Source organism: Vanacampus margaritifer, chromosome 16 (genome assembly GCF_051991255.1).
Source record: "Vanacampus margaritifer isolate UIUO_Vmar chromosome 16, RoL_Vmar_1.0, whole genome shotgun sequence".
Lineage (NCBI taxonomy): Eukaryota > Metazoa > Chordata > Actinopteri > Syngnathiformes > Syngnathidae > Vanacampus > Vanacampus margaritifer.
The window spans coordinates 4,800,196-4,823,763 of record NC_135447.1 but is presented as its reverse complement, the minus strand read 5'-3'; the positions used below and the strand labels follow the sequence as shown (position 1 = coordinate 4,823,763).

Below are 23,568 nucleotides of genomic sequence, written 5' to 3'. Positions count from 1 at the left end.
CCAACTCACGATGAGTATGACTGCAGTTTACTTCGTATCCTCATTTAGCAAAAGTTTAGTGTGTATGTATTTCCGTGTCGGTTCGTGCAACACACCTGGCCTGCTGAATGTGCGTGGCCGAAAGTTTTTGTAACTCACGCGGAGTGATGAAATCTATTCTGAATTAAAGACATGTTCAAATGAAATAACATAAACTTTAGCTAATACAGACGCTCCCCTACTTTCACGAACATTCGAGTTACGAACAACGGTACATACGAACATGTCTGCGCGCATGCGCGCATGTCAAAAAATGTTCGGAAAGAGATGCTGTAAGTTTGATTTTTTTATTGCGCACCTTTTTCCGAGTACTGTAGTGCTTCTTTCCGCCGCTAATACCGACGCTTGGCGCTGTGAGAGCTCACCCAGCATTGGAGGCTCAGCAACGTGTCGAGGAGGAGGAAGAAGAAGAAGAACTTGTCGCTCATAGATAAAGCCATCGCACTCTTCGAGCAGCAAGACCCAAATATTGAACGTTGCACAAAGGTTGCAAATCAATTGAATGATGCCATACAGTGCTACCGCATCATTTATGATGAAAAAAGAAGAAAACTGTGCGATCGTCGTTAGATCGCTTCTTTCGGCCAGTTTCTAGTAAATCCTCCAAGGAAGATACTCATCAACCCTCAACTTCTTCCTACATTGAAGTTACGGAGGAGGAAGTAACTTTTGAAGCCCATTCCAGCGACGACGAAGAACCTCTCATGATATAAAATCCTCCTCTTCCTCCTCCTCCTCCTCCATCAAATCCTTAAGCATCGAGTACATCTTCCAAAAGTAAGTTAAACTTCATTTTATTTATCTTATTACGTACATGTACATACTGTGTGTGTCTCTCGCTCTCTCTCTCTCTAACATACGTAGTACAGTACAGTACTGTACGTATTCTCTTTAAACATAAATTATAATACAAAATATAGCACTGAAGCAACTTACGAACAAATTCACCTTACGAACGATCGCTCGGAACGTAACTCGTTCGTAAGTTGGGGAGCGTCTGTATGATTGGATGGTCGAAAGCGCGGAGGCGGAACTTGCGCCTCCCAGCTCAAAGGATTGCACATGTGATGTGAAAACAACAAGAAACAAAACTCACCTTTCCAATTTCACTTTTCAACTTGTACTGGTTCAACTGGATACAATCCTGTAAGAGGTTAAAATCAGGAAGGGAGAAGAAACACAATCATCACAAACACACAATGGCAAAAAAAAAAAAAAAAAAGTGCAGATGTTGCTGTGTGTGGTTGCTGATGGTTCAGTCTCTACTTTGTGTTTGCAGTCCATTAGAGTGGTATTGCTTAGAAAGGCTGCTTTGCAGTTCCATAGCAACCACCGCCACTACATATCAGCGTCAGCCAGCCAGTAGAGGAGAGCAAACGACAGAACGGTCAGAGAGGTTTTGGATAGCGCAGGGACACACACACACACCAAAGTGAGCGAGTGCTCAAATTGTAGGATCAGCACGTGGATCCATAGCGAAAATGGATGCAACGCATTTCTGATGAGAGTTGGTAGGTGGTGGTGGTGGTGGTGGCTTGAGCCAGAGCAATGCCTGAGGCTTGTGTTCCCAGACTGAGAGGAGGGGGAAGAACATTTTGTCGATGGTGAAAAACAGACCAGAATAGCATGACAAAAAAAATAAAAAATACAGAAGCAGCTCATGTTGCAAGGCCACCAGGCGAAGTGCTTTAGAAAAAAAAAATACTATTATGAAGCAGGTTATATAATGTGTTGCTTGCTGGGCAAACAATTTTTTATTTTTTATTTTAAAAACACAGCTGGGACTAGGATTTTGTGTTGGAGGTTGCTGACTGGTGTGATGGTGTGAGGGAGTGTGGGCAGGGCTGTTCGGAAGAAGAGCTTAGTCTGGTCAAGAACATTAAGAGTGCCAAACTCTGGGAATGGGTCGCTGCTTTGAGTCAGAGGCATTAATGGGGGGGGGGAGAAATGTTATGTTGAAAAACAAAATACTGCATCATCATGGCGGTTTCATTTTATAACATCTTATTACACAAATAAATAAATTGTGTTTACGCAAAAACAATTTTCATTGTAGATCACTCAGAATAGGAAAAGAAAGAAAAGCAGCATATGTGTAATCATTTTCAAGACGCAAGTTGCAAATCTGAAAAGTGAAAACCTGTCGAATAAACATTTGAACAAAAACCCTAGTAAGCTCTAAAAAAAAAAAATATTGGTCTATCCCCAACAGATATACTTGTATACGTACATAGTATGTATAAAAATACAGATGCTGTATATTGCTGGTGTAAGTGACAATTTTCTACATTTCTTTTTTTTTTTTGTCAGTCCACACATGTGGATGTTATTATTATTATTTTATCTTTTTCAAATATTTTACCTATCTCAGGTGTTGAAAATGGTTTGCTCTCTTTGTTGATGCAACGTTAATGGTTGAACAAACATGACGTTTTTGGGGTCTCCTGAAAAGTGGCTATTTTGGAGGTTGTTTTTTTTTGGAGCGATTTATTTTGTGTGTTTTGGAGCACAGGATGTTTCTTGACAATCGCTCCTGCGGTGCTGCCAACCTCCTCTGCTGAACTCACTGGATCCTTTGCTTTAGCGTCACGGATCAATATCTGTGCACTTAATGTCCGTGAATCAAATTTTGATTACTGTGCTCCGTTTGCATGCGAGCCCGCCAGCCAATTAAGATAAAGAACCTTCTCTCGTATGAACCCTCACCTGAGAATCCGATATGGACACACGTTTAGACTCCACCGTGGGCCTTCGAGCCACACGAGGGGAGACGTGTGTATACCCCCCTCCAGACGAGAGGTAAGTGCCTCTCTCCTGCAGAGAAAACTTCCTCCCGGTCAACTGAGGACGCGATGGTTGAGTCCTTTTGGGCTGATCCCTGTCCAGCTGAGCACGTCCATTTCTCACAGGAGCGCCCCGATCTTCTGTGGACATGGCGGCCAGGATGTCCGTGAGGCTGCTGCTCTGTTCCTCAGAACTGGACTCCAGCCTTTCGATGCCGGGCTCGCTGCTCATCGCCATGGCAGGAGGAGAGGTGGGCTTGGCGCAGTTGATTGGAAGAGTAATATTGCGCCTCCACCTGCATCAATGTGAACTGGACCAGATGGCGTCCGCAGTCCTCGGGGTGTTGCAAGATCTGGGAGCCAAAAAGAGGAAAAACATGAGCAGAGTTTAGATATATATATATATATATTGGGATATTATAGTCAAAATTCATCACAATAATCATGGGCCAGCATGTCATAATATTTTCGGGCCTTTAATGATTAATTTGAACCATTCTTTCTCCAGGGTGGTAATGTAAATCTTTAATTGGGTGCACAAGTCTGAATTCGTTTTCTGTGATCTACACTGTGTGCATTGTTGATCTACATAAAATGTTTTGTAGCCATTTGCAAGCAAGTCAAGTTTATCTGTACGGTACTGAATCACAAAAGAGTCTCAGAGGACCTCACAGGCCCAGAATTCCCGATGATCAATGATGTCACTTTTTTAAGCCGTTAACTCAATTATTTGGCTCAATTTAAACATGTTCAACAATAATTTGCAAATGCCACATTTGTCTTACAAACAGGGATGTGATTTGACCAAAGTGAAATTATCTGAAAATTTAGCCGGGGGTCTGGGGGCCGCTGGCACCCAGCTAGGTCCAGGAGCTCATGGGTTTTCCGTGTTTTTAAGTACTTTCAATGCACTCACATGACAAAGAAATAGACAAAACAACAGCATAAATTTTCAATGTATATTGAACTATCCCATATAAAATGGGAGTTTTAGTCAACTCAAAATCAGTCACATTCAAAAACATTGGACTGCCTTTGCTTTTAAAAACTATCACTGAGAAAATCATCATATCTAACTAATGTGATTACTAAGTTAACACATAAATAATGTTGAAGAGTTCAAATTTCATGAACAAATAATTGTATCATGACCAAATGAAAAGTAACTCATATTAGAGCATACCACAAATGTCTTTGTTATAGCAGAAGATGTTATCTGTCGGAGTCATGTGCATACACAATGAACTACAAAAAAAAAAAAAAAAAAAAACGGAATTTTTTTTTTTTGGGGGGGAGATAAAAAAAAGCGTAATTCCGCGAATTAGCGGAACAATCACATCCCTGTACAAATTTTTATCTTGTATTTTTGATCAAAACACTATCACTTTATTATTTAGTAGAATTCCTGCAATATTAACAATTTATTGAGCTTTAGTGATATTGATAAAACATAACAACAAATGTATCTCAACGTACATCACGTAATGCAGTATGTCCAGAAATATGCTCTTCACACATAAACAGATTTTTTTTTTCCCCCACAAGAAAACCAAGAGACTCCATAAGCCAAAACAAATATATATTGAATGTGTAGTCTGCTTCTACAAACTCGTAACCATCTCGTACTCTCGAAATAGAATATCCACTGAATAGAAAAAAAGGGGTGGGAGTAAAAATGAACAGAATGACAAATCTCAGGACAAGCCAGCTAAACTAAGGAACAATATTTGGAGAAAGCTAAAAAAAAAAAAAAAAAAAACTTGAGCCAAATCAACATGCACATGTTTGCTGGAATCCATGTGTTGAAAACCTTCAAAAGTGACAATTTTGTATTTAAAAAAAAAAACGCCATGTGGGCGCCTTTACCCCTGCATTTCTGATAAATCATAAGTTTTCAACCTGCTCTCATTTGGTCATTTTTCATCCGATTAAACAAATGAGAACATGCTCGTGTTCCCCAAACCCTTGCCGTTCTAACGAGCCATTTCTTGAATCTGTATCTTGAACCGTTAAGTTGTGAGAGGCTTTTGTTCCAGGGGTGCGTCTCTCATACAATATGAATGGAATGTGGGTGCGTGACGTCTCCAAGTCAAATGTGTGTGCGTTCTTAAAGGGACAGTAAGATATTTTTAGTTGATGTTGATTATGGTTAACTTCCACATTTCTTGACCGATTTTTGCCGTTTAAATTTTAAACTGTCCAGCTCATTTACATTTTTTTTAAATACATTTTCAGGGACAGTAAGATACTTTTAGTTGATGTTGATTATGGTTAACTTCCACATTTCTTGACCGATTCCAGTGGTTTGAATTTTAAACTGTTCAGCTCATTTACAAGAGTCAGCAGTCCCATTAAAAATTTCCGCGGGAATTTTTCTAGTTTACAATGTTGCTCAAAGGCTGATTGTGGGAAACGGATTTGATGCATTCTGCCCCAAAAAAAACAAAAAAAACAAACAGGCATGGTATTTGAAGTGGTTTGCAGGGGGAAATGGTTTGAAACGGAACAGCTGTTAACACTACAGCACATTTTTTAACAGGGTAACATTATGAGTTGACATTACTTGACACAGCAGTTCACAATAGACAGCATTGTTGAAATCATAAAAAAATTTAAATAAAAAGCTCTTGGCCAAGAAAACTGGAACATAATTCTAAGAATAATGAAAATACAGTACTGAATGCTACGACGGAGTATTAGGGCCACGTATGAATATATATTTTTTAGAGGGCGGGGGCAATATTTTCCGAGAGAAAAAAACTCGTAAATTTGCGAGTTTATAAAGTGGCAAATTTTCGGGAAAAAAAGTATTAATTTTCCCTTTAATAATTTGTTTAATTGCAATCTTTTGTATCAAGATATGAGACTTCACCTAGAAAATCACACATCATATGTCTTGCTGGAATTAAAAACAAAATGCAGACATTGATGGATGAAAACCAATGACAGCCTTGAGAGCTACAGTTGAAAATCAAGTGCTTTCAACAGCGGCCATTTTTGTTCAAGTTTAGCTACCCGACAGGCAATAACGGTAAAAGCTCCAGAGTGGTTTTGTTGGACAAATGACTCCATTAGTGAACCACTTTCACTCTTACCTGACTTCTATCAGTCTGTGCCAGAATTCTGTTGCATGCAAGGCAAACAATGAGATCCAAGAGCAGGATAAAAGAAAGAGAAAAAAAAGGCTGAGAAACGGGGGACATCCCATAATAATGCACACAGAGGAAATCTTCAAGGAGCGCTTCATATATTGGCTCGGTCTTTTTCTTTCTGGCTTATTTTTTATGAGTCCTTGACAGAGAGCAATGCATTGTAAACACAGATGAATCCCCCCCCTCCCCCTAGATTTCTACTGCTAAAATTTTAACCTTGAAAACCTACATAGGTTTATTTATCGTCCTTTTTATGAACAGTCTTTATCTTTATTTAACAATAGGAGATAGTCAGGAGAGCGGAGGGCATTGGTGAATGTTGGAAATGTGCACTCACTGGAAACTCTATTAGGTACACCCACACGATTCTAACATCACATAAAAAAAAGAACAAAACAAAAACACTCAACAGAAAATTGGTTTCTGCTAGCGGTATTAACTCAATAATATCTTTCTTATTGAAGTTGCAATTTCAGCTTCTCCAAATGGCAATACATCAAGCTGAGAAGTGTTTAAAATATTTATGTGCAACATTTATATTCTGTGCAAGGTGTCGGGGATATTGAGCCGATCCCAGCGTGCTTGCCAGTCATTCACCTCGGCGGAGCAGATGAGCTCTTTTATTCACTATATGTTGCAATGAGTTATTTAAATAAAATGGTACAAATAAACCAGAGGTGTCCGAACTAGTGCCTGTGGGCCATTTGTGGCCCACTGACCATTTTTTACCGGCCCACAAACAGCATTTTTACATTACTTTGTGTTATTATTTAATTGTTTGTGTCATTATTAAACATAAAAAAAAACAAAAAAACATATGTAACATGAAATTGTTTTGTTCTGAATGATTGTTCATTTCTATTGCCGAGGATGATTGTAATATAAGAAAGACACTGTGAAAGACAACGCTATACTTTTGTTTGTGTTTTGTTGGTCGTGTTTTGTTTATTATTTCAGTCAATTTTATGAATTATTATGAAATGACTGTATCAATAAGATAAATGGAGTATAAAGGAATAACAAAACTTCAGGAGCTGTTAACTTTCTACATACACTACTATTACTACTACTAATACAAATAAGGACAAATTGATTTTATGTGGAGATTTTATTAATATGCAAAGAATCAATTGACAAACAAAATAACATTTCTATTTATAACACCTCAAAAATAAAGATTCAGAATCAAAATGGCTTGCTCCATTTTCTGCTCTGTGGCCATATCGCCCAGCCTGGTATAAAATGTGCTAATAAATAAAGTTGTGTTGCCTACTGTGTGTCCCAAAAAATTATTAGGCCTAATCACACTGTAGTATAGGGCGGTGTAAGACCTGGTGTCAGCGTAACTAAGCGCTGGTTGCCATCTAGTGGTGAATGGTGTCATTACAACTTCAAACTGGAGCCAACACGTGCATATTCGTTATTTGGCACCTATTTTTTTTTTCATTTTTTTCATAAACATAAATTTAATATTTATCAGTCGGGGGGGGGGGGGGGGTCGCTTGGAAAAAAATGTTTTAAAAAACACCCCCCGCCCCATTTTTTTTTTCAATTATCAAGCGGCCAATCAGTCGCTTATCCCTGATTCCATGTCATCAGCGAAAACCACGTTGTACAGTACTGCAAATAAAGACATCACATGCCCCTTTTTTTCTAAATCATAAACACAAACATACTGTATGTGTTTAAAACGAAGGTGTGACAGGCCTCCACTTCCCTTCACCTGTCATATTTCATATTACTCAAACAGTGGCTGCTTCACATAAATCCCTGAGCAAAAAAAGGAGAGTGGGAATGCCGCATAGCACATTGGGGACATCAGAACAGCTTGTATTTAAATAGCTTTTGTGTGCGTATAAACACACACGCACACACTCCAACATCTTACACCCAATCCACCCCCACCCCCCGCCACCACCACACAGATACACTTGATTCTTTTTTTTTGGGGGGGTGAAAGGATTAAATGAGACCCCCCCCCCCCCCCCCAAATGTCGTCTTCTGTTACGGTAGCAGTTAGGAGTGATTATGCCTCGTCATCGTTGACTGAGATTTTAACGTGACATTTTCCAATGAGGTTTTCTTTCTATGAGCACAGTGAACAACATCTCAAAGGGCTCTGTCGAGAGTGAGTATGCATAAAAATCAGCTACCGGCTATGGTAATGAGAAATTAAAAATGGATTTAAAACAATTGCAGTCACAGAAATTATTCATCCGGGCTATAATTTGTGTGGGCCGGTGACACGGGATTTTAAATGGCTCATCAGTGCACCACAATGGCAAAATTTAAGAGAAAATTGGCAAACGGTCGACTCATAGGAGACTCTCCAGGGTCGTCCCCGAGGCCTCCTATCGATCTGTCTGTCAAACTCCTGCTCCATTCTGCCCTCACACGTGAACAAGACCCCAAATTACTTGAAGTACCCCCACTTGGGGCAGCGGGCACTCCAGCCGTTTCTGACTTTTTCAGCGTGTGAATTTTTTTTCAAATATTTAAATAAAGATTTGACTCCCATCCCTTTACTGTATGGACAACTGCCAACATTCAAAATAAATAAATGACTAAAAGTGAAAATAAAAATGGATATAAAATATATATAAATTCAAAAATAAATTAAATTGGAAAAAATACATATAAATGGAAATAAAAACAACAACAAAATATATACATACATGAACAAATGCAATTATACATTTTTGAATAACATTTCGTCCTGGCAGTATGGACCAAAACTGCCAAAATTAAAAATAAATAAATGACTAAATAAATAAATATAAAAATGACTAAAAGTGAAAATAAAAATGGATATAAAATATATATAAATTCAAAAATAAATTAAATCGGAAAAAATACATATAAATGGAAATAAAAACAACAACAAAATATATACATACATAAAAAATGCAATTATACATTTTTGAATAACATTTCGTCCTGGCAGTATGGACCAAAACTGCCAAAATTAAAAATAAATAAATGACTAAATAAATAAATATAAAAATGACTAAAAGTGAAAATAAAAATGGATATAAAATATATATAAATTCAAAAATAAATTAAATCGGAAAAAATACATATAAATGGAAATAAAAACAACAACAAAATATATACATACATAAAAAAATGCAATTATACATTTTTGAATAACATTTCGTCCTGGCAGTATGGACCAAAACTGCCAAAATTAAAAATAAATAAATGACTAAATAAATAAATATAAAAATGACTAAAAGTGAAAATAAAAATGGATATAAAATATATATAAATTCAAAAATAAATTAAATCGGAAAAAATACATATAAATGGAAATAAAAACAACAACAAAATATATACATACATAAAAAAATGCAATTATACATTTTTGAATAACATTTCGTCCTGGCAGTATGGACCAAAACTGCCAAAATTAAAAATAAATAAATATAAAAATGACTAAAAATGAAAATAAAAACAGATATATAAAAATATAATTCAAAAATTAAATACAAATGCATTTATTCATGTATATATTTTTTGTTTTTATTTCCATTTATATTTATTTTTGGGGATTTAATGTTCGAATTATATATTTTTTATATCCGTTTTTATTTTCACTTTTAATCATTCATTTTTTATTTATTTTTTTTGGGCAGTTTTGGTCCTCCATATCACTGGGTCATCAAATGACAGGATAAATCCACGGGGGGCCAACGGACAAAAAATGTCTCCATGTCAAAAGCCCTTCCCAGCTACAGAGGAACCTGCAGTGTTTTCACTTGACACTTTCTAATGTGTTCATCTAACACAGACTAATCCCTGGAACTCCTTAAATGAATCCACAGGATTAGCAAGCAATTGTACCACACACCACTCTAACTCTAAATCTATTAAACAGCTCAGCGAGACCTGATGGCAAAAAACACACAATATATTATCCATGATTTATGAATATATCTGCCCCAGTAGAAATTTCATGAACCCTGACTGCCATTACCTGCGACTGCCAATAATGGCTCTAGGATTACACAGGATATAACACTGACATGCCGGATGAGCTTATTATTTCTCCTCTACTCACACCGACTGCGAGTGCAGTTTACAGCACGGTTGACCTTCCTCGGAATCCTTGATATGGTGCTGCACTAACAAGGGCAGACCAGACCAGACCCCCCCCCCCCCCCACCCCCAGCTTTTCCTTCAGGCAAATGATTCATGGGACGAGAGCTTCACATCATTGTTGACATGTCTCATCGAATCAACAGTTGGAGAAATACTCTCTTTCCTTCCTGTGTCCACTAGACCCTCTGCTTGCTTGATCATCTATTTTTAGAAGGTTGCTGCACTGGCTGTGAGGAGCGAAGGTAATCACACTATGAGGATTGAGAGCGAAGCGTTCCATATCACAAACACTGGAAGTCTACAATCATGAGAACCCACGGGGGGGGGGGGGATTATGATGTTGCTGCTGAAAATGAGAAAGGACCCCTCCCCTTCGGTGCCCTGTAAATCCCTCAGAACATCCCGCTGATCCCTCTCTTCAATATTCGAAACCTGTGGCCAGGTGGCTGGACGAGCCCATTGATTGAGCTGCTTCCGGCTGACATTCGCTCTCTGCTAAAAGACCGCCTTAATATGAGATGCGGCTCAAAGACAGGCCTTGCTTTTATTACCCATTACAATCGGAGCGCTACAACCCAAACATGCATGTGGTTCAAGCAGAGCACCCACGGAACCTAAGAGTTTTCCCTGAGGCTGAATTAAAAAAAAAAAAAAAAACACTTTGGTTTGAGTTTTTGATCTTAGAGGATTCCTACTACCGTGAGAAAATTGTACTCTTTAACTCATTCACTGCCATTGACGGCTATTAACTCTTTGACTGACAGACGTTTTCAGAAAAGGGATGCCGTGGGTGCCAGCCGATTTAAGCATTTTTGACTGATCTTTCAAGGTCCACAGAAAATGATGTGCTTGGACTATAAAAACACACATACTACCAAATGAAAGATTGGACTCTCATCTTTCATCAGAAAAAAAAGTTGCACCTTATTCCGTTTTTCAGTAATCAACAATAGAAAATGGTTAGTTTCACCTCTGTTTTGAAAAAAAAGTCTTTTAACGTCTTTGGCACTCCTCCATAGGATTTTACTCAACGTTATTTAACGTTTTTGGCAGTCAAAGAGTTAACGTCAAAAATTCATTTGAACTTTTTTTTATTAGTTTAATATTTTTTCCCACTTTTTTCAGGAGTATGAAAACATAGAAAAAAAATTGTGTACATTTAGAACAGATATAGAATTTTGGATTAATGGCGATCGTGAAAATTAGGGGTGTCGGGCGATTACAATTTTTAATCGTAGTTCATCGCATGACTTCACTAGTTCACTCACGATTAATCACAAATTTTATATCTGTTCTAAATGTACAATAAAAAAAATTCTAGGTTTTCGGGGCTACGTGTCGATCGGAACTCGTGACGTCGCGGGATGGGTCGCACTCCGAAGTGGAGACACAGCCACAAGCGGGCCGGCTGAGAGGACGGTTCCGGTGAAAGTCCCTACCCCCCCTCCCCATACCCGAACGTCCTGCGGTGGAAACGCGGCTCACCCAAGTAAACTGGCCACCACTCCAAAAGTTTTCAAGAATTTTTTTTTTTTTTAAACGACTGGATATACCGTTTGCCGTCACTTTCCAGTCTCTTGCTCAAGGACACTTTGACATGGCCACCAGGGGGTGAGGATCGAACCCACAACCTCGCGGATGGGAGACGACCACTCTACCACCGAGCCATGCCGCCCACGACCGCCTTAACTCTTTGACTGCCAAAAACGTTAAATAACGTTTAGTAAAATCCTATGGAGGAGTGCCAAAGACGTTAAAAGACGTTTGTTTCCAAACAGAGGTGAAACTAACCATTTTCTATTGTTGATTACTGAAAAACGGAATAAGGTAGAAACAAACTTTTTTTCCTGATGAAAGATGAGAGTCCAATCTTTCATTTGGTAGTATGTGTGTTTCCATAGTCCAAACACATAATTTTCTGTGGACCTTGAAAGATCAGTCAAAATGCTTAAATCGGCTGGCACCCACGGCATCCCTTTTCTGAAAACGTCTGGCAGTCAAAGAGTTAATAAAACATGCGTGACGTGTTCATCAAAATAGGATCGAGAATTAAAGCACAATTTACACCAAGCTAGTTCTGAGCCAATGGCAACCCCGGATTTCATTACCATGACGACTGGGGGCGGAGCAAGGTGTGACTGCACGTTGCCCCCCCCCCCCCGAATCCCAAATTTTCGGTGGCCGAATATTCGGTGCATCACTGGTAAAAATCATCTAATTGATGTGTAAGCCTAATATCAATTATGTGGTACTGACTGTTCATGTGCAAAGGTTTTTACATTCTGTTTTTCTCCCATTAAGTTACATCAAGAGCTTTTATACAACCTATGTAGTTAATATTCAGGAAAACGGTATATTTTGAAAGTACCAGGCCAAGATTCATACCGGCAAGTGAAAAGAATTTCATGCTTCTTTCTCCCCAAATCAATAGTGCTAAAAATTGTCTGCGAAATGTGGAGAGGCGCCACGGTTGGTCGATTCCCCAGATTGGATTTATGAGCTGAGGTGAAAAATGGGTTGGCTTTCCCTACAAGGAGAGTGACGATGTCACAATCAGCTCCTGCCTTCCACACTAACAGCATTCGATCAAAAAAAGACTGCGTGCTTTCATTCAATTCCATAAAAAGGAGCATCCGAGTTCAGCAACCAGACACTCTGGTAATGTAATTAGGAGAAAATATGGAGAATTATATTTTTAATGGCATGTTAGAATTCTTAATGAATACAATTTAAGATATTATAGTTGGGTCTCTCAAGTTCCCACCCATCAAGTGTAAAATGACACCGTGAGCTGTTCTGCACTTCCGCTCCATTGTTACATAAAGGTCGAGCTAATTTACATAATCACTCCCCCCCCCCCCCATGCAGTTTTCCCACTGTTACGGCCCACCATATTCCGTGGCTGTTTATTTGTGGAGAGGGGTTTGTGTTACGGGGGTTCGTTTTGGTGCGTGGGAGATCTCTACCTGCTATTTCCTGACTGGTGGCCCTTATCCCCGGCTCAACCGACGAATCGGTGCACCGATTAACCCCCACTGCTAAAAAGGACCGGGGCTGGTTGTAGTGCTGTCACTATCGAATATTTTCAGAATCGATTAATCGATCGAATATTCAATCGATTAATTGATTAATCGGACTCATTTTAATTTTGCATTAAAGTGTATTTCTAAAGCATTTTCCCCCTGATTATGGTTTATTAACCAGTGACTGGTGTTTATTTTGTACAGTACTTCGTATAGTGATAAAACAAAAAAGGGGGGATTGATGTTGTACAATGTTACCGGTTCGGTCATTTTTTTCCAAAGTAAAAACATATGCTTGCAAATGTCTTATTTGATTAAACACAGTTGTCTTTCATGAAGGGCTACAGAAATCAGTGAACAATTACCGGTACTGTTGATATGCTGAAATCAGAGGATTTGGACAATTTTAAATTTTAAAAAATGGGTTTAAACGATTACTCAAGGATTAAAATAGTTGTCGATTCATTTGATAATCGATTACTTGCCGATTAATCGATTAATTTTGACAGCTCTAGGTGGTTGTGTAGTATGCGTGCGAATAAATGTAATCCAATGCCGAATAAATGTCTCTCATCCACCGCCACCCTCCCCGAGCACGACGTGAAAAAAAAAAAATCGACCGAATTTTCACAACCCAAAGTTGGCCTGCTCCTGCTGCTGAAAAAAAAAATCCTGGAGGAAACACCGCAAGGCATTAAAATAAGTGTGCAAAACAAGTGGCCTGTGAGTTTTTGCAGAGAAAATATATTCAGTTTTTCTTTAGGAAGGAAAAGAGACAAATGAGAAAATCCTGTTCCCACACAGAAAAAGAAAGAGAAGTACACGAGCTAAACTACCATCTGTTAATCCATATCTCACAATAGTTGCACATGTCGCAGTGTTGCACGTCGGACTCGGAGTGTTGCAGAGACAGATGCCACTGTCTACATTCAGCTGAAAGAGTTTGGAAAAGAAAGGGACAAAAACTCTACTTGGCATCAATTATTTTGGTAAGTTATAAATACAAAAATGGCTGATGACAGAGTATAGCGTTTGCAAATTGTGGCTATTGGAGTGGCAGTAGTTTTGCACTAGTAATGAAAATATGACACTGCGATTATGTGTTCATTTGAGGTGCAACGATCAACCGATTAATCGTCAACTAATCAATTATCAAATAAATCGCTGATTACTTTTGATAATCAATTCATTGTTTTGAAACCATCTTTAATTTATAATTGTCCAAATTCTTGGAATTTCAGATTCTAAACACTGATTTCGGTAGTTCTCGGTGAAAGCAGACTGTGTTGAATCAAAATAAAACCTTTGTTTTTACTTTACACTTTTTCATATTTTCTGGCATGATATGGACCAAACCAGTAACTGAATCAAAGAATAGCAGCTGTGTAAGCTGCAAGAGCAACTATATCAATATGAGGGGTGTCAAAATTAGTGAGTTAATTTTGAGTTAATTTAAAGTTCCTTTAATGACACAAATTTTTTTAAATGTGCGATTAATGACCGCCCCTTACTTGGAAAGCCTGTCCTGGGGGGAATCATAGTCGCAATGCAGCAGACACGTCCACGTCAAAATTTAGCAGTAATAAATTTAATAATAATGAATATATTCGTGGAGACTGGGGCCAAGTTGTATTTTACAAATTTAAAAAATGTGTAGAATTTCACAAGTTACTTCATGTTAAAGATTAGATGGCTCTTAATATAAAAAGAAAAATGCAAACGTCTTACAGATGCAATAATGCCATCTAGTGGCAGCAATTTAATACAATTATTATGAAATTACTGTATCATGACTAAAAGATGCAGCCATATTTCTATTCCTTAAACATTTTCCCACTTTTATGTTAACAAGAGTATGAAAACTTAGAGAGAGAATAAACCATTTTATTGTACATTTAGAACAGATAAAAAAAATGTTTGATTAATCGTGAGTTAACTATTGAAGTCATGCAATTAATTACAATTAAAAATTTGCCTGACATCCCTAATCAATACCAATCAATATCTGATCTTATGGATCCGTTATCAACTAATTCTGGCATCTTATGCAAGATACTCTTTTTAAAAGCAAACATTATTATTTGTTTAACATTGAGAAATAATCCAAGGCATGAAGATTAGTTTAAAAATAGGTCAACTAGAAAACAAAACTGATCTATGAACTCTGGCTATCGTAAGTCGGTGTAATTCAAATCCATGATGGCTCTTGCTTTCATAAAGGACACATTGTGACCCTCAACTGTAGAAAGAAAATAAAAGTCCCTTTACAAATTCAATGCAACCAGTAATAAAAAAATAATAATAATAATTTTAAAAAAAAATGAAAGGATGCAAGTTCTCAGTCGACATCTTGTTCCTGATGGTGTCTTTTATATACCAGCTAATGAGAAGTGCATTTGGGGTGACGTGCAGGCTAGCACTTAGCTGCGGTTAACGAGAAAGATCTGAACCCCCCACCACCCCCACCTAGAGTCCCTGCTGGTCATGCTTTGAATAATAAAGGCCAACATGCAGATGAGGCAGACTAATGAGGCCTGTAAATGTCTCCATCATGTCTCCGCGCGCTACAACATTGTCGTTAACTAAGCAACATGATTGTGTTGATTATGTTACAAACAGTATTTACAAATTATTGTGACCGGGAGAACTTGGGGAGTACTTTTACCTTTAGATTCTATTGTGGGAGTCTGGGGCTGATGTTTGAATTCAAGGCTGAAAACGTCTCTGACCTTGGGGAATAAACAGATAATTAATGAAGAGATCCTGGAGGAGTCCGACAGTAACCTGTTGTGGTTTCCAAGTAATCCTCCGGGATGCTACATAGCCATCCATTTCCTAGAACGCTTGTTCTCATTCGACATCGCCAGTCAATCCAATCGCAGGGCACAAAAAAAAAAAAAAGGAAACTATTCACACTCAGTCTTTAATCTAACATGCATGTTTTTTTTGGAATTTGGGAGGAAGACAGAGTTCCCAGACAAAACCCACGCAAGATGATTCAGGTCCAGGAAGTAAAAACCCTGCCGCAGTTTGGCTTTAGCCCCTGATGCTAGCTAGCTAGCTAGCTAGTGAAGAGGAATAAATTTATTTGTCCTCTTTGCGTGTTCCAAAATTTGAAGACAGATTTAATGTAAGAAAAAACACCTTTGCAAAAATGATTTAATAAAAAAAAAACAGAGATCTCTGGACATCGTGACAGACTCCAAACATCACGTATCAGGTGGAATTTCAGAGTCCGAATGTGTCTCTTCCGCGTGGAAAATGGCTTCTTATAGTTAAACAGACAGCCTCTCTTTCATTTGTAGACAAAACATACTCTCTGGGGTACTTTTCCGTGAGCGATGGCACAAACAGAGTCAGGGGTGTGTGTGTTCGAAGCAGATTCTGTTCTCAAGGACCAAATGTGTTTTCGCACAGAACACTGAGAAGGAATTTTTTTAGACTAAACAATATGTTCCAGCTTAAGGTCAAATTATACTGAGTTCAACACTACCTCACATCTACAAAACATTTCGACATGGTTAATATAAAGAATAATGTATAACACTAGCTAGCTAGCGCCTTAGCAGGTAAACGAGCACCGTGCAAGGAGACGCCGCTGGACTCGCGCAACAGTTTACTTTCATTTTCGCATTTGTCCGTTTCGCGTGCAAACGTTACACTTTCTTGACGGCCTTTTTTCCGGGGAATAAATAGCAAGTAGCAGACTGTACAACACTCCTCCGATGAATATGCATTGGACTCGGGGCACTCTTCGTCGTCCGATTGAACGTCCGCCTGAGCGTTGTGCTCCGTGTTTTCCGGTGTCAGCATCGCTCGCCCGTGAACCTTTATAACGTCGTCATAGCCGCCGCGTCAGCGCTTCCAACTTCGGAGTCACCATCATCATCATCGATGATGATCATCGTCGTCATCAATGTGCTCTTTATCGTTGGTCGATGTCTTTGAAAAAAAACGGCTCGACCGTGAGCTGCTTGCAAGCTCCCGCCATTATGGCTTCTTCAACCAATGTCCCCTCAACACTCTAGCCCCGCCTCACGTCTTCTACTGACGCCCACCCAATCTTGTCAAAAGAGAGTCATCGCTGCCCTCTAGGGGCCAAAAATAGTCATTAGGCACAACAGACTTGATGGAAACTTTGACCACAGATGCGGAAGGGTTCCCTCTACCCGTTTAAAAAAAAAATAATTTAAAAAATGGGTGGATGTCTTTTAACGTCTTTGGCGCTCCTCCGTAGCTTTTTGCAGAACGTCATTTAACGTCTTTGGCAGTAAAAGAGTTAAAGGGTTTTTTTAGCGATATTCCCAGATTTAATTGGCCTTGGGACTTTGCGGGCGCGGCACGCACAAGTGTGACTCTTTTCTTGCAAGTGCTTTTCAGACTTGAAATACATTTTCATGTAGGATTAAAAAGAAACACACACTCACACACATCTGAACATTTCATACTTGAAAACCAGGCTTCAGGCACACATTACAAGGTTATCTCTACCTCAGATGGAAACCATTTCATCAGGGCTCAGATGCCGTCCTACTGCAAAGTAACCCTTTTCAGAAAAAGAAGGTTGTGTAAGTGGTTGTCATCACATTTGTGAAAATGTGGATAAATGTTTGCTGTTATCTGTCGGTCCGGTTTTTGCGCAATGGTTAGTTTCATCCGTTAAGGTTGTACTCATTTAAAATGTGTCATAGAAAAGCAGGACACCAATCAATCAGGTATTGTGTACGACTGTACCGCGGGAAGCACTTGATGGAAAATCTAGCGACACTTGTTATGATCAACCAAAAATAGAAAACACTTTCAATAAGAGAAGCAACAGGACGTAACCATTTTTTTTTTTACCATCCAGCAGAGATGCATTCTGGCTAGTCTCTGACTCACACACCAGATGTACTTTACTTCACTACATGAGTGAAAATGTGTGTCGCTACATTTGGATTAAGGACATAAAACACAAAGCGCATTAATTCTCTCAAAGACACACACACACACACACGCGTGTACGCATGCGCGCACACACCAATTTCTGTCCCCTCGCCTTAATCAAGTGATTTCCCAGAGGAGCTATGAGACCGAATTTTTGACATGGCCTCTTTTTTCAGCTAGCTGGCTTGCACTTCTGCATGGCGGCCAAAGTGAAGACGTGCTTATCGCAACAGCGCTGAGAAAGCAGCACCGGTGAGTGACGTGCGAAAATGGGAGGTGAAATCACACTTGGCCATTTGAATCACGTGAAAGAGCCCGACGGGGAAAAATGTACACAAATGAGCAGCAAATGATTTGTTTTCTTTCAAATTGAAAATCAATGGCGGAGCCACTGAATAAGGTAAGCAGGCCACATCATTGCTGCTGTGCTTCTCCTTGTCGAAGCTCAAGTCTACAATACATAAATAAGCGCTGTGATACACATTACGTGTCCACAAATGTAATGAAGACTCGAGAGGGAGGTGGAGCTGTTGCGAAACACCCTCAGGCTCATTCAAACACCAACATTCAATTCATAATAAAGATCATGCGCCAATTGGGCGGGGCTACAAGTATAAGTGGACTTCCTTATTTTTTTTTCCACACCCGAAAGATTATGTTTCAGAAATGCAGACTTGAATAATAAGTCTCTTTTTAAGTCGTACATCTCTTGTAAATTCACATTTAACTATCGGGGGAATGTCTGGTGAATAATTTGCGACTGGAGCGGTGCAAGCACCAATTGAGGCAAACATGCATTGTGATTATTACACATCAAGTGGCTTTCAGCAATGGAAAATGAAAGCAAAGCATACATGGGTTATTTTGTGTCTCTCAATGTGGCTACATTTTAGTGAGTGCCTATTTTTAGGCTATTTTTGGCCAATATGACCTAAAATTCATTTCACAATATAAATGAAATCCCTTTACAGTACTATAATGTATATCGCAGCATACAGCATAAGTGTCAGAAATGATGAGGAGATTATTTCTGAATGGGTTATATAGTTCCTTAGCAAAGGTAAATGGATTAAAAAACACATTTATTTGCTTTAAAACTCAGCACAAACAGACGCAAACAACTCTGCTAGCTAACCATTAATAATAGGCTGATATATGAGGAAACATATTGATTATAGTCATTTCAGTTTTTCAGGCGTGTAAGAATTAATTTACCTGCTAATTTGCTGTTCATAGTTAGTTACTCTCAGCTGTAACATGGTTCGGACTTGTATTAGAAAACACCTTTGCTAGCCTTTCATTGCTCCACATTACATATTAGCTTTGCGGTTAGCATGAATTCTCCATCTTCCCGTTTTTCTCATCTTGCTAGGCGTCACATGCAAAACTACTGTTTTTATTGTTCGACAAATACCCAAACTGTATCCTGGCAAATGACTTATTATTGCTATTATTATAAAGAAATAAATATGTTCATGTAGCCGCAAGACAATATAAATAAATTTTGTACTTCCAGCAAAAAAATGTTTCACATTTGTATTAATCTTGTTTTAAAACATCCATCCATTCACATTCTATTGCTATTGTCCTTATAATGGCTGCGGATGACGTTGAGCACATCTTGAACAAAAAAATCTATTTTACTGCAGTGCCTAAATAAAGTCACAGGTGAGCTATGCTAAATGACTTTGACTGAGCCTAAAAACGTTTGCATCCTGATTTTTATTCCAACGCAAGCCATGATGCGCTTGCTGTGGAATTTGCCTCATCTCTCAAAGCCATGCTGGGTGTTGGGGCAGACGGAGGGCATTTCCTTTGATATGCACCCATCGCACTTGACAATTTGGTAGCTGAAAAGTAGAATAAACTTTACACCTGCTGGGACCATGTCTAACAATTGGCACAGGTAATCCAACGCATTTTGGGTGAATTAGATAGAGGTGCCGGTCGAAGAATTCTGAACTCCACAGCTATGTATGATTGATGCCATCGTATTTCATCATTACGAAAAATCACAATCAACATTTCATAAATTACTATTATTATCATCTTTATTATATATTTTTATTCAATCATTCCACTGGCCATGGCACAGCTATGGCGGGCAGGGGGAAGGTGGCCATACACGGAAGTGCGATCTTCTCTTTAAATATCATAAAATCCTACTTATTATATAATAATGTTTTGAAGACTTTTGAAAAATTGATTGATAACATTTCTGCGATTGGCTGCTTCACTGTGCCCCGCCTGAAAACAGCTGGGATAGGCTCCAGCATGTCCGCAAGCCTAATGAGGGTATGCACTTTGTTTTGCAGGATGGATGAATGGATGGATTCAATGCCTTTTAAGGTTTTGTTAATAATCTGCAGCAATCCCATATTCTCAGACCAGCCTGTTCCCAATCTCCCATGAAAAACAGGGGACCATTGTACAAAGAAGAAGGAGTCCATAATGACTCTAAGGGTGCTGAAATAGTTTTCAAGCTGTGGTCCATGAAAAGAAGAAGTTGCTGAAAGCAAAGAGAGCCGACACTTCTTTATACCAAAAAAGAAGAAGCTAAGATTACTGTACTGTTTTTGTTGTTGTCGTAGTTTGGGGGTGTTGGAACAGATTAACGGCATTTCTATTTATTTCAAAGGGGAACGTTGATTTGACATGCGAGTTATTTGAGTTAGGAGCACAGTCAAGGACAGGTACTACAGGTACATTCCTTGGCAGATCGGGAAACTCAAACTGTCATGTGTTCTCTGTTCTCGAACCACTTCCCCATATTTGGTCTGTCAGCACCACAAAACACACGCACCGAACATAAACGCCAAAATGAAAAGTTTCACTCACCCAAACCAGCGTCGAACCTCCTCTTCGTTGTCACGGACCCAAGGGGCTGTCCTGTCCCAGTCGGACGTGTCCGTCCTCGCGTGTCTCGGCGCGCGCACGTCAAACTCAACAAAACCACGTCCCCGTCCCGCCGTCCTAGAAGCGAACCAGAATCGCCGGCTGCTGACCTAAGACGTGTCCCATGTTTTGACGCCCCTCTCTTTTCTTCCGGAAAACACCGACACGGCGAGCCCACGCCGAAGCCTCTTGTTCTCTCCACCCACTGTTTGGATCCTCGCTGGAAACAACAGCAACCCGGCCGGGCTGCTCCTCGCACACTGCAGCAGCAATCCACACGCGCCGCTTTGTCTTCACACTGGCTGCCGCACACGGGAAACCATAACTTTAGTTATTCGCCCTGACTTGAATCCACGGGTCCTATAATCCGCCCGGTTCCTTGCAGCGTCACCAACATGCGCCATTATCTCATATTTACACACAGCGGTATCATACACATGGAATACTGTACAGTGCATTGCCCTCTGTGTTTATGTAATCTCGCACGAACCTATATAGTCCCCATTTTGTGCTGTTTTAGTTAATCTGTACATTTATGTGGAATGGTGGAGAGATAGCGCCCCCTGTTGGGCATAATTTCATTACTGCAGCCATTGTTTTCTTCATGGCACAAATTGAAACATTTGTCAACGGTGGTTGGCAGAGCAAGTCAATTAGTGGCCGGGGGGGGGGGGGGGGGGGGGTCAAGAAAAAAAGGTAATAAAACGCGACATAATTTGATTCTTCCTTCAAAACTATCATACACTTATGATTTATTTCTCATTTGCTGTAACCCTGTTACAGATAACTACTGAGGCACCTGAAAATTAAAAATACAACTTAATTGAATACAAATTTGTTTATGTTACTTTAATAACAGTACGGTTGCAAGTAACAGTGTCGCAAATTTTAATGTTATGCTAGCTGTTAGCTGTGATGTTAATTGGTGAGAACAAATGTATCGTATAGTAAAAAATATATATATATTAACATGTATTTTCATGATAATGTTAGTAATAGGGTTGCATTGTTTTGAGTGGCATCCACTTTAACTGAAAACATTTTAAAAAATAATCATAAAAGGGAGGACTTACTTGATGTCATTTCTGCAGAGTCATTTAGCTTAATTACTTTTTTCCTCTTCCTCTATATCAGTGATTCTCAAAACATGGTACACAGTCTCCCCCTAGTGGTACATCAAAAAAAATCACTAAAGCAAATGGCTCAAACATTTGGAATGTTACAATGTTTTTTTGTCCAGTAGAATTTTATTTAACCTTTAACCCTATATTGCCTGAACCATGAAACATATGAGAGAAAATTCTGATTCTTTGTAAATAAAGTATTTATAGGTCCCTTTGAACAAACAAAACACTTAAAAAACAACAACACTTCCACATATGACTTTTGATTGGTGTGTCATATTTGACATGCTTTTTAATACCTGTCAAAAACATATCAAACATATTAGTATTTTGAAAAATCTGAAAGAACAAGAACTCAAAGATTAAAAAAAAAATGTAGTACACACCTACTTAATTTCTTTGTATGCAAGTACTTTTGTATCTTGCTTTTGAATTTTCAAAATAGAAAGCTAAAGCTGCACTTGGTTGTTTAACTTCTTAAAATTTGTATACAAACAAAAAGGCAAATTTTCCACATGTCCCATTTAATGTGTAGCGCAGCAAGCTGAACAACACTAAACGACGTGTCTTGTCTGACTGGTTTAATTAAAAAGTATGGCATAGTTTACCTCTGCAGTCCTATAGGTGATAGTTATGCACATTACTTGACTGTCAACTGTAACATGCAGCTAGCTTTATTTTTATTTTTTTTACAAAATGACTAGTCACTACCGCAATGGGCACATATAACGCTCCGGGCTTCCTTCTATTGCTAATTTATTGATGAAGATGTGTGTCTCAATACTTTTATGTATTTTAGTTACTGGGAGAGGTTTAAAACTTGGCAATGGAAACATTGTAGCTACACGTATAGTCACCACTGTACTATCACTATTTTAGCTGTTGATATATTTTTTTATTTATTTAGGCTACTTCAGATGCACAGATTATTTTTTTCTATATTTCTGTGTTTTTTGCAGCGTCATTGCCGCAGTATTGACTTTAACAGAGCGGCCTGCCGCCAGTTTATTAACCTATCATGAAACACTGGAGAGGCAGAAGATTCATTTCATTTCCTCATCGTGTGCGGATGACCTTTGTGTTTGTTTATTGTTGCGTGAAGATCCGTTCTCTGTAATCTCTGGGTGTCTTGAATGTGTAAATGTGGAACTATAATACACCAATATGTGACGCTCAGCATGGACATTTCAAACGGGCTCTTTATGAGATCCAACTCTTTCCGTGAAGGTTCGAAACTTGTACACCAGCAATTCTAAGCACAAATATCTTAAATGGAGAAGTTCTGGTCTTCATTACACAACAACCCCTTTTATGATGCGGCCGGGTTGATTCTCGTTATGAGCAACTTGAAGGGTGATGAAATACCGAAGAGTTGATTATACCACCCCCTGCTGGTTGTATAGGTCCAATACATTTTTAAATGTGAACGTAGCAGACACTATTGGTGCTTTCTGTTAAGTAAAAAGTAGTTGATAGTTCTGTTCCTAAAAAAGTGGCATGGTCTTTAAATTGTATTTTACAGAAG

The 23,568-nt window shown here is 38.9% G+C and overlaps 1 protein-coding gene across 2 annotated transcripts in view; it reads right to left on the bottom strand.

Annotated features, from left to right (window-relative positions):
- Positions 1-21,404, bottom strand: part of camkk1a (calcium/calmodulin-dependent protein kinase kinase 1, alpha a) — a 48,373-nt gene extending 26,969 nt beyond the window's left edge. For both annotated transcript variants that reach the window (XM_077547045.1, XM_077547046.1), the window contains exons 1-3: positions 20,863-21,404; positions 2,746-3,175; positions 1,136-1,183 (exon numbers count right to left, since the gene is read on the bottom strand). In XM_077547045.1, coding sequence (XP_077403171.1) covers positions 1,136-1,183; positions 2,746-3,060 — 363 coding nt within the window. In that variant the 5' untranslated portion in view covers positions 3,061-3,175; positions 20,863-21,404. The remainder of the gene's footprint in view (positions 1-1,135; positions 1,184-2,745; positions 3,176-20,862) is intronic.
- Positions 21,405-23,568: the final 2,164 nt, after the last annotated feature.